Source organism: Xyrauchen texanus, chromosome 24 (assembly GCF_025860055.1).
Source record: "Xyrauchen texanus isolate HMW12.3.18 chromosome 24, RBS_HiC_50CHRs, whole genome shotgun sequence".
Lineage (NCBI taxonomy): Eukaryota > Metazoa > Chordata > Actinopteri > Cypriniformes > Catostomidae > Xyrauchen > Xyrauchen texanus.
The window spans coordinates 4,051,841-4,064,245 of record NC_068299.1 but is presented as its reverse complement, the minus strand read 5'-3'; the positions used below and the strand labels follow the sequence as shown (position 1 = coordinate 4,064,245).

At 38.5% G+C, this 12,405-nt stretch overlaps 1 protein-coding gene across 5 annotated transcripts in view; it reads left to right on the top strand.

Annotated features, from left to right (window-relative positions):
* The window catches only part of tmem63ba (transmembrane protein 63Ba), a 55,158-nt gene that overhangs the window by 18,884 nt on the left and 23,869 nt on the right, over positions 1 to 12,405 (top strand). For 4 of the 5 annotated variants that reach the window (XM_052089975.1, XM_052089978.1, XM_052089974.1 and 1 more), the window contains exons 4-10: positions 124 to 165; positions 5,115 to 5,205; positions 6,766 to 6,803; positions 8,267 to 8,409; positions 8,520 to 8,571; positions 8,675 to 8,783; positions 11,081 to 11,151. In XM_052089975.1, coding sequence (XP_051945935.1) covers positions 124 to 165; positions 5,115 to 5,205; positions 6,766 to 6,803; positions 8,267 to 8,409; positions 8,520 to 8,571; positions 8,675 to 8,783; positions 11,081 to 11,151 — 546 coding nt within the window. The remainder of the gene's footprint in view (positions 1 to 123; positions 166 to 5,114; positions 5,206 to 6,765; positions 6,804 to 8,266; positions 8,410 to 8,519; positions 8,572 to 8,674; positions 8,784 to 11,080; positions 11,152 to 12,405) is intronic. The other variant, XM_052089979.1, reaches the window with a different exon arrangement.

Sequence of the window (12,405 nt, the reverse complement as noted above, 5' to 3'; positions counted from 1 at the left end):
GCAATATTCGCTTCATTGCATCAAAATGTGGTGGTATCCAAGGGCAATAAATTATGACAGATATTTGACAAATTAATTATCGTCAAAGGTAAGCTCATCAAACGCATCACATTTTTTTTTTAGTAGGCGGAATCAGCAGTATCAACGTCTGGACGATCAGGAATAGTATGTGGTGTTTATACACTTCTGGTCTCTCCCTTCCAAGGACATCTTGTTCCTTGTCTGCTTTTGAATTTACCCTCTGGCGTTTCCTCTGCTTTGTGCTCTCTTGTGTGGATTTTGGGTGGATTCGTTCACTGTGGATCTGTTCTCTAATTACTAATTTTAACCCTTTCTATTGTCTTTATCTGTCACATTTCTTTACCAGAGAGTCGTTTGGGTTTTCTTTTGTTTTCAATACTCATTATGTCTCATAAATTTGTGTCTTTTAAAGGTGAAGTGAGTCATTTCTGCACAGCTAGTGGCACCAAATGGAATTACAAAAATAATGATTTTTCAAACATTCCTACCACCCCTTGCTTGACATGTTTGAGCCAGAAATTGACATGTCGGGCTGCTCAAACAAACAGAGAAATATTACGCTATAGAGACCCAGTGTTTACACCAGGGTTGTACAGTGCAACAGTTTTACTTGCATTTGCATTTAAAAGTTATTATATAGCTGCAAGCAGCAACTACAGGACCAAGCACCAAAATGGCAAGCATTGCACCAAGCTATGGCTTAGATGAATTTAGTTGTGTAATGTGTATGTTCTGTGTGCTGTGCTGAATATGACATGCACATCAAGCCCACACTAGGGCTGGGCAATATGTAAATAATATTTTATCGATAATCGCCTTAAAAACATTGCAATATACGGTTATATTTTTAACCCCCCTGCCGAGGGTCGTTGACATTTTTTATTTTATTAATTTTGCTTTTAAAATGAAATTTATTTATTAAAACATGAAAAACATAAAATACATTTCTAAATTAAAATTGCACTTTAACTCTTTCCCCGCCAGCGTTTAAAAAAAAGTTGCCAGCCACCGTCAGGGTTTTTGACGATTTTCGCTAAACTTTAATGGCCCGCAGAATATTTTCTTCCATGAATATATGAAGATGCTATATATCACAATAAAGATCTGAGCCTCTGCTTTTAGGCAAAAAAAATGATTTTATTTTATCTTCATTTGTTCTTTTTTTATTGCGACTTGAACAGAGGTCAGTTTTGTCAAAAAACAACATTTCAGACAAAAAGCTGAGAAAAAGGCATGTTTATGTCTGATATTTTGAGCTTCTCAATACTCCACTTCATGTTTGAGACGATCGCAGTCTGTTTCTTTGATCAAAGAGTTGTTTACTCTTTCAAAACATGCGGAGGGGTCTTCCTTACCGTATAACACCTAAAACACGGAAAATTCTGTGTTTGGCGGGGAAGCGTTTTTTCATAAAACACGGAAAATTCCGTGTTTGGCGGGGAAAGAGTTAAACGTAACAAAAAAAGCAATTAAAGTAAAGAAGTGATCAAAAAATCTTGTAACTACCTAAATCCAAACATTCGCTGTCTCCAACGGCTGCATTTGAAATCATGCACGTATCCGTCAACGACAACAGGTGGAAAATTACTAATAGCATGACTACCACTAGGGCTGAAACAATTAGTAGCTTTATGTTGTTTGTCGACAAACATTTTCATTGTCAAATAGTCGTGAGGGGGAGAGACTGAAACTGCACACTCTGTCACGGGGAGAGCATGTACTCTTGCTGCAGCTAGATTATAATGTATTGGCTCGCGACTTATTGAATCATAATATATGATTCAATATGTGCATTTCTTATCATGAAGAAAATTGGCAATACGCAGTTTTATTAATAAGAGAGAGTTTGTTTTTGGTGAGTTAAAGATGGATTGAAGTGAACAGAAAGGTGAGAGAGGGTAGTCTTCACCCCATTATACACTGCAACAAAATATGTTTTTGATTTGTTTTTGTTTTGGCTTGTTCTCCAATATAAATATGTAGAACTCTTTTAAAACAATATAAAATTTTTTAGCTACTATACCGCAGAGGAAATAATTCTTACCTGAGAATGTTGAATATAATATTCAAAATACAAATATTTTAAAATATCTAAAACTCCTTTAAAAAAAGATGCATTCACCTGAGAAGCAACATATGAGATATTTAGACTTGCTTTTAGAGAATAGATCATTAGAAGTATATTTTGTCTTTACTGCACTCGCAGAAGTATAACCAAGTAAAAAAATACACGTATATACAAAAACACTTGCTGTATATTTAAGATACATTCTCTTAAAGCAAGTCTAAATATCTTATATATTGCTTCTCAATTAAATGTATCTTGTTTTAAGGATTTTTAGACATTTTTAATGGAAAACAAGTCAAAATCACTTATTAACAATATTATTATTTTTTTGCAGTGAATTTCTTTTCTGAATAAAACATTTAAAGAAATAAAATTATTCAGTGAATGTCATTTAGAGGTATTTTTCAATATCATGCAATAATCCCAGAATAGTCGAATAATCGTTAGATTAATCGATTATCAAAATACTTATTAGCTGCAGCCCTAACTACCATCCCTGGAGTCGTGAGTTTGAATCCAGGTTGTGCTGAGTGACTCCAGTCAGGTCTCCTAAGCAACCAAATTGGCCTGGTTGCTAGGGAGGGTAGTCACATGGGGTAACCTCCTTGTGATCGCGATTATGGGTTCTCACTCTCAATGGGGTGCATGGTAAGTTGTGCGTGGATCGTGGAGAGTAGCATGAGCCTCCACATGCGGAATCTCCGCGGTGTCATGCACAATGAGCCACGTGATAAGATGCATGGATTGACGGTCTTCGAAGCGGAGGCAACTGAGACTTGTCCTCTGGCACCTGGATTGAAGTGCGTAACTACGCTACCATGAGGACTTACTAAGTAGTGGGAATTGGGCATTCCAAATTGGGAGAAAAAGGGGATAATATAAAATAAAAAAAATAAAAAAAGAACTGAAGACAATTACAAATGTAAAGATAATAATAATCATTGCTGACTTCCCAGATCCATGGTTTTGCCATTTCTCGATAGTGTCGAACATCATCGGTCAATTGAGTGTCGAATTCGGCATCAGTTTCTTTGTAAGATATCGTCGATATACGATTGCATCGTCCTATCACCCAGCCCTAGCCCACATCTCTTCACTAGTTGATTCAGGGCAGGATAGAATCTGTACCTTTTCGCACTATATACTGCACCGCACTGCCTCAAGGTTGACAGGTAAGCTGAGAGTTAGCACAACCAAGCACAGATGTCAATAGTTAACATCATATTGGCATAACTTTTCAACAGAGATTACATTATGTTGAGTCATTTCAGTGTGGCTTGTTCTGAAGATCATCTGAGCCATTTTTTGTTGGAGTAGCTGCTAAAGAAACAATGTCACAATCCAAAATCACGACCACTGTAGTAGGTGAATCTTATATATATCATAAAATATGATAATGTTCCTATTTATGGTCCGTAGTGCTGCCTTAAACTCCCATTGTAGAGAAAAGGAAAGAAGAATGATAAGAATAGCTGCAAGAAGATATGATTGGGGACAGCCCTGCAACTATTCAGTAAGCACAATACAAAAGAAATTAAAAATTCAACTGTAAGACTCTGTCTAGGTGGGGATCAAACCCTCAACCTTTAGATCTGTAGTCCACAGCTTTACACTCAATTGACTAATCTCAACAATGTCATAAGTTTTGGTTAGTTATGTTTTGAACAATAGGCGAGGCTGTCTCAAAATTGCTCAGGTACCCTCAGGACATGATGGTGATGATGCATACCCATTTCCTTTGAAATCTGACAAAGCATTCAAGAGACTTTTAAATAAAATAATAAATGGTGGCAAGGCAATATGGCCAATCACAGAAAGAAATGGTATCATTGAAATCCTCTTGATCTAAGCCATCCATAGACACCGATCTCATGATTAGGACACATGGTGGAAAAGTTACACGCAAGAATAGCCATTTTTAACCTTAAGATTATGGTCCTAAAGAAGCATACCAACTTTTGTTTCTAATAAACATAGCGTTGCCAAGATATATCCTCACTCCCTGTTTCACATCGACCTACTGTATAAGAAATGGTTACTCATAGACTCTGCACATCTTTAACTGTTAGGTACATGTATTTAAACAAACAAGGCACACTTCACCTTTAAATAATACATATGTCTTCTTCTTCAAGATTGCACATTCTGGCTAGTGTCTTAGCACCTTATATGTCCCACAGAGACAAGGCTTACATGGAGAGGTAAAACATCCTGTGGTGGTATAGAAATGTGATCCATCCAGTTGTTTCATAGTTTTAGTCATTGTTAAGTGAGCAGGATTGTTCTGGCACTAGAGTGCAAATTTCAAGTGCCCCATTATCTAGTGTCCTAAGAACTGAGTTCCTATTTAATCAGTCCAAATGTTTCTGGTCAATGTAGCTATGTACTGATTAACACCCAACTGTTATGTAAAGGTAGTATTTTGTCTCTGGGCCTCTTACCCAAGATTGATTTCTCTTCTTAACTGTGACTTTCATTCTGCCTCTAATCAACTCTATAAACTCCTTGTCTTTGTGTATTCATCATCTTTCTAGCTCCACTGCAATCTCCTTGTTTACAATCTGTGTGTAACTTGCCTCTAACTCACTGATGCTAACTTTGTGTGTGTATGCGCAGTCACTTGCTGCATGCCCAACATGTCATTCAAGCTTGGATGGCCTAGCAGTGGCCATCAATTTTTATTTTGGCTTACAACAAATTTATCCTGAGAAGATTTTTCCATACAATGACAGTAAATGGGGACGGTTGCTGTCAAGCTCCAAAACAGCACCATAAAAGTAGCCCAAACTATTAATGCGCCATATTCCAAGTCTTCTGAATTCTTCTGAACACTTGTAATATCATGCACGATTCTTATTGATTACTTATTGATTGCATATTACATGACCCCAATTATCAACACCTACAAGCTACAATCCTGATTGTCAAATACTTGACGTGGCATGCAATTCAGTGACTGTACAATCATACATTAACTTGAGTGCCGTGCTGTGAGAGGTAGTTAATAACGTGTGTTTGTGTTCAGTGTGGCCTCCGCCATGCAGACGCCTGCTGACTCCCGATATGAGCGGCTCACCTCTGTGTCCAGCTCGGTCGACTTTGACCAAAGAGACTATGTAAGTAGCTTGCACATTCATTAGTGTGGAGGCTATATTTGGAAAAGAATACTAGCTTACTGCAAGTGTATACTGTATATTGCCAATGGCAACTGTTTAACTGGTATGTGAAACAGTGTGCACTATTTCAAACTGTAGCAAGTTGAAGCATAAAAAATGAGCATTTGGAGTCCATTTATAATCTTGGAAAATAAAAGCAATTTAAAAAATGTTTAGTCCAGTTGTCATAACATTTTTTTTGCGGTCCAATTAAATAATGATTCAGAAAAATTTTATGAAAACTGGATTACAAAATGTTCATGGCAGTCTGATTATATGAGTAAAAAATTAGCAATTAAAGGCACATCCTGTTATAAAATCATAAATAAAAGATTTTTAACCCAATTTTCATAGAAATTATCTTTGTGGTCCAAATTAATAATAAGTCCAAAAGGAGCAATTGAAGTCCAGTTGTAATTTTGTAAATAAAATTGTATTAAAGTTTTTATGAAAATTAGATGTCCCGGTGGTCTGATTAAGTAATGAGTCACAAATAAGCAATTGCTGTCCAGTTATAATCTCTGAATTAAAAAAATATTTTTAATCCAATTTTGATATAATTCTCTCTGCAGTCCAATTTAATAATAATGAGTAAATTAGGAGCGATTAGAGTCCAGTTATAATCTTTGAAATAAAAATGAATTAAAAAAAAATTTATATATATATTTTTTTTAATTATCTTGGTGGACCAATTAAAAAATTACTCAAAAAGAAGCAATTGAAGTTCCATTAAAATTTTGGAAATACAGTATAAACCAATGAAAAAAATTATAAAAATTTGATTAAATATTTTTCAAAAAGAGTCAGACATTAGCAATTAAATTCCAGTTATAATCTCCAAAATAAAAATGAATCCAAAAGATTTTAATCCAATGTTTTATTCATTTTCTTGGCGGTCCAATTAAGGAATGAGTCAAACTAGATGCTAAAAATTGGAGGTAATATTACCTTCGGTTCATTCATCATTGACGGTAAGGGCAAGTGGACTGCATAACATTATGAAATAAAGTTTTCCATGTGTACTCTGCTCTTAAACTGCACATTTTGACGAAATAAGGAGTCCATCCATGTATTCCATGCATACAGAAAATCTGCATTCTTTGCACATAATACATACTGCAAAAGTAGTGCAAGAAGTATGTCATTCCAAATATACTGTACCCCCCACACACACACACACACATATTTGTTCTCTATTTTTCTCCCTTTATCATGTTCATAGTTCGAAATACACATACCCAGACACTCTCACTTGTCATCTGCCATAGCTCCATCTCGCTTAAAACCTGCACACCTGTGGATTTCACAACAACACACACTAAGCCTTTTAATAGCCATTTGTTTGCATCTGCCTGTCTGCTGTAGAATATCTGCACTTAAGTTAACTTGCGTCACATGCACCCACACAGCCTCTAATGGCTCCTGAAACTACATTAGAGACTGTGACCCTCTAAATGTGGAGGTGATGGACAGGCAATAGTTAGAGTGCTGTGAATGTAATGATCTCTGTCTCTGTTGCAGGGTTTATGTTCCTGGCTAACTGCCATCTTCAGGATAAAGTGAGTCTTCCGTTTTTTACTTGACATTCGAAAGCCTGATTGAGTCATTGTTAATGGGACCTGAATTGCATACTAATCTTAAGTTATGTCGGAATGATTATATTATTGAGATGATGAATTGATAATGTCTGCTCTCAAATCAATGTTGGAGCTCAAACGAAAAACACAATGTTTTGAATGCTACCTCCGCATATTGGGATGGGATAGGAAAAAGTATCTTACATCAGCTTAAAGATGGGCTGTAGAGCAGTGGCGGCTGCTGGTCTTTCAAAGAGGGGAAGCTCATTTTCGGCCTACATTATAAACTTATTTACCCTATTTTTTGCACTAAATCAATCTTAGGTGTTGATCTGCCCTGCTGTTTAATTCTAATTTTTTCCTCGTAAGGAAGACTTTCAAATGGCTTCGCCAAAATCAGGTCGACAATATTAGCACCGTCTGCCATCGTGCGCAGTTTCACCCGCATCGACGCTAGCCTAGCCTACTGTATGAATGAATGAATGAACGAACGAACTAACGAACGCTCTAAAACAAAATGTATTAAACTTGGTAAAACTGAAACAAGGAATGTGGTGTATAATTGTGTGAAATGTATTATGCAAATTGACTAGCAATTTCGCCAAACAAATATAAAGAAATAGGTTGCAGCAGTTTGTCTTTCGACTACACTTGAGAAATCCGCGATAGGACTGAGCGTAAATAGCTTCAGTGACTTCTTATAGTACAGATTCGCTGTCAATCAAAAGGAGATGCAGTCTTTCGACAGATCCTCCAATCATCACGCTGAAGCCCGAGTCCGGGCCAGCCCACTCCTCATTCACCCCCAGAGACGCTGAGCGTCCGTGGGCGGACATAATCGCAGCATTTATCCAATGACCGTCTATTTTCGAGCACTGAAAAAACTGTTCAGAGCAGCCCCATTGAAGTCAATGGACGCTCGGCTTCAACAGGGAAATGCACTGACGCTTACGGGAATGTATGAGAAGTAAATCGAGTCAGCCGAACTGCTATATGTAATGTAGCTGATTCTGAACGAACTCGTCTTCGAGATGAACGTGTTCTAATGCATTTTTAGTCAATAAATTGTTTACACAATAGTACATATTTGACCATTATTTTTTTGACATTATAGGGGAAGCTGAGCTTCCCTTGCAGTCTTAAAGAAATCCCCACTGCTGTAGAGCTATAAAAATAGATTCTATTTGTTTCTGCGTGATTCAGTTTCTAGTGATTCTGCGGTCTCTTTCTTATATTATTACATGATTTCCATGCAAATCAGTATTTCATGTCCATTTATTCAGTAAGTAGCCATTTAATAAGCAGGATGAGGTATATTCAGCCACTCTTTATTGAAAAATAAACCCTGATACGTTGCCAACACTGAGCGCAGGTGATAAAACCCGATGTGTTTGAGATCGCGCAGTACATGTTGACGGTGTACTGATGCATCTCTCCCCTCTCAGAGATGACGAGATCAGGGAGAAGTGTGGTGAGGACGCTGTACACTACCTCTCGTTCCAGCGGCACATCATTGGTCTGTTGGTGGTGGTGGGCGTGCTCTCCGTGGGCATCGTCCTGCCCGTCAACTTCTCAGGAGACCTACTAGGTGAGTCATGAAAGTTTGAGTGCGAGTCATCTATAATTACACCTCTGAATGCCAATTCACATGACTACAGGTGAGACTGGCATATGATGACTCACTTTGTCTTCCTGCAGAATATAATGCCTACAGTTTTGGGCGAACTACAATAGCCAACTTGAAGTCTGGGTAAGCTTGTGTCATGCCAAAGACTTTTGTGATGAACTCCTGAATGATTGTTGATTGATGAAATGCAACATCTCTAGATGTTTTGTTGTTTCCTCTCTTTCAGCAATAACCTGCTGTGGCTGCACACTACATTTGCCTTCTTATATCTGTTACTGACCGTATACAGCATGAGGAGACACACTTCAAAGATGCACTACAAAGAAGACGACTTGGTGAGCGGAGACAACTTGCAGTTAAACTTCCTCAAAACAATTTAATGGAACAGTTCACCCAAAAAATTTAAATTCTGTCATTATTAACCCTCATGTTGTTCCTAACCTGAATGACTGACTTACTTGCATAGGACACAAATGGAGAAATTTTGTAGCTCTATAAAGCAGAACCAAAACTTTGAGGACCATGTGATTTGTGCGCTACATTCTTAGTCTTCTGAATTCATATGACTGCTTTGTGTGAGGAATGGACCAAACTTTAATTTGTTCTTAGCTGATGGTCTTGCCCTAGCTTTAGAAAACTACTTTCTGGTACTCATAAGACCCTGGTTACATATGCTTTCATTGTATGGAAAGAACAGCGTCAATATATTTAGTTTTATGGAAGAAAGTATGTCATGGGTTTGAAATGAAATGAGTGTGAGTGATGACAGTGAAATATTTATTTATCTTCATATTTCGTTTTTAAAAATCACTTAATAGCAAAGGAATATTCCAGGTTCAATAGAAGTTAAGCTCAATCGACAGCGGTTGTGGCATAATATTTATTAAAATAAATTTTGACTTCTTTGACTAAATGGTTCTCAGCAGGAAACCGATGGAGTGCGTACTCCAGTTAGGGAAGGGGGTATTGCCCCAAGTAAAGGAGTTCAAGTACCTCGGTGTCTTGTTCACGAGTGAGGGGACAATGGAGCGGGAGGTTGGCCGGAGAATCGGGGCAGCGGGGGCGGTATTGCACTCGCTCTATCGCACCGTTGTCACGAAAAGAGAGCTCAGCCGAAAGGCAAAGCTCTCGATCTACCGGTCAATTTTTGTTCCTACCCTCACCTATGGTCATGAAGGCTGGGTCATGACCGAAAGAACTAGGTCGCGAGTACAAGCGGCCGAAATGGGCTTCCTCAGAAGGGTGGCGGGCTTCTCCCTTAGAGATAGGGTGAGGAGCTCAGTCATCCGTGAGGAGCTCGGAGTAGATCCGCTGCTGCTTTGCGTCGAAAGGAGTCAGTTGAGGTGGTTTGGGCATCTGGTAAGGATGCCCCCTGGGTGCCTCCCTAGGGAGGTGTTTCAGGCACGTCCTGCTGGGAGGAGGCCTCGGGGAAGACCCAGGATTAGGTGGAGAGATTACATCTCCACACTGGCCTGGGAACGCCTCGGGGTCCCCCAGTCAGAGCTGGTTAATGTGGCTCGGGATAGGGAAGTTTGGGGCCCCCTGCTGGAGCAGCTGCCCCCGCGACCCGACTTCGGATAAGCGGTTGAAGATGGATGGATGGATGGATAAATTTTGACTCTTCACACCTTTTCTTTAAAAAAGCAAAAATCCTGGGTTCCAATGAGGCACTTACAATGGAAGTCAATGGGGCCAATCTGTAAACCTAAAAAATACTCTGTTTCAAAGGTATAGCCACAAGACATCAAGTATGTGCATGTGTGATTAAAATCACTTTACTAACCTTTTCTGTGTAAAGTTATATCCAATTTTACAACTTTGTTGCCTTGATGACGTTGCCATAAGCCCTAAAACAAACAAAAAAATATTACAGCTCTTTACAGAACTTAACAGCTCAAATAAAACATGAGTTTTAACAGAAGAATTAATGCAAGTACTTTTATAAAATTATAAGCTTCACATTTCTGTTTAAACCCTCCAAAAATTGGCCCCATTCACTTCCATTGTAAGTGCCTCACTGTAACCTAAATTTTTTATTAAATTATTTTAAGAAAAGGAAGGATAAGGGGCCTGGGTTGCTCACCGTGTAAAGATCCTGACTACCACCCCTGGAGTCGCTAGTTCGAATCCAGGATGTTCTGAGGGATTCCAGCCAGGCCTCCTAAGCAACCAAATTGGCCCGGTTGCTAGGGAGGGCAGAGTAATGTTGGGTTAACCTCCTCGTTGCCGCTATAATAATGGTTCTTGCTCTCAGTGGGGCACGTGGTGAGTTGTGCATGGATGCTGTGGAGAATAGCGTGAAGCCTCCACGCGTGCCACGTCTCCGCGGTAACACGCTCAACAAGCCATGTTAAAAGATGTGTGGATTGATGGTCTCAGACGCAGAGGCAACTGAGATTCATCCTCCTCCACCCGGATTGATGTCACTACGCCACCATGAGGACTAAGAGCACATTGGGAATTCCAGATTGGGGAGAAAAGAAAAAAAAAAAGAAAAGGATACGTAAAAAAGGAAATTCTTCAACACTTTGCAGCAAATTAGGTCAATTTAGCTTAACTTCTAATGAACTTGGAATTTTCCTTTAAAAGTTAATGAAATGCTCTCATGTCTTCTCTTTGAATCTGTTCACAGGTGAAACGCACTTTATTCATAAATGGGATTGCAAAATATGCAGAAGACAGTCAAATAAAGCAGCATTTTGTGTAAGTTGTTGTTGGTGAAAACACTCCTTATTTTGTGTCACAGACCAAAACTACTTAAAATCTCCATCTCATCATCTTTAAAGCTGAAGCATATAATGTCTGTGCTACCTGTGTCACCCAACGAAATTACAAAAAGAATGTATGTATCCAAACAGGTTTTGCAAATACTGCTAGCTCCCATTTCACCCTACCCCCAACTTCCATTGGTTGGATGAACAGATTGTTCCGCCCCAATCTTAAGTCATTGGTTCAGACAGAATTTGTCATGTCGGAAAACTGAAACAGAGCAATGTCTTGCACCACAATGTTTGCATTCTTCAGGAAGTCAAACCATGAATGGTTACTTGTGTAACTTATAATTGTCTCTGTACATTAAACTGCATATTTTAACAAAAATAAATAAAAAATTACACACGCTACCTTTAAATGCCATCAAGCCTCAAAGTTTCAATTGAAACATGAGGACTTGCCCAATCTTAGTATAAGTCCTTGTCCAAGTAAGACAATGGCAGCCTTAACTGATTTAATTAGGTGGTCACGTGGCACAGTCATGTTTATCTAATTTAATTTACTGCTGAAAAATGTGTGGGGACCGTGGACGTCTTTAGACTTATTCTCTGGCAAAGAATTCCAGTATGAGACAAACTGTGGTGCCCGAGTGACCATCAGACAGATTTAGAGAGAGAGGGCAGGATGTGTACTTTGTAATCTCTCTTACTGCAGCCAATTGGGAAAAGACACATCAGCCCTGTGGACTCAAGATGGCATGCCCAGAGGTCATGTGGAAAAAATCAGTTAGACTGCTTTGTTGTTATTTCAACTCATGCGACTAGATCGTATGCGACCACTCAACCAGTAGGTTATGTGTTCAAGCAAAACTATCAGCGCGAAGTGAGAAATATCAATGGATTTTTACCTAAACTTTATACTAAACGCCTGCTGTTTAAACTCAGGATTCAATTACTGATAAAGCTACAGTATACTATTAAATAAACTATTCTTTAAGTAACTTAAGGTCACAAGCCGGATGAGAAAAATAATTTGAGATCAATTTATTGGTATTTTTGTAAGCATTTTATCATTACTCTTCCATTAATTTCACAGCTGAAACCTATGCTGGCTACTGGCATTTTCCACTAACATCTTCAATGCCTACACAGTTATACATCCTTTCACAAAGACTGCTACACCATTGATTAAAAAAAGCATACTCCTTTGTGGCATGCATATTGTTGGAATGTAATGGATTTCAGA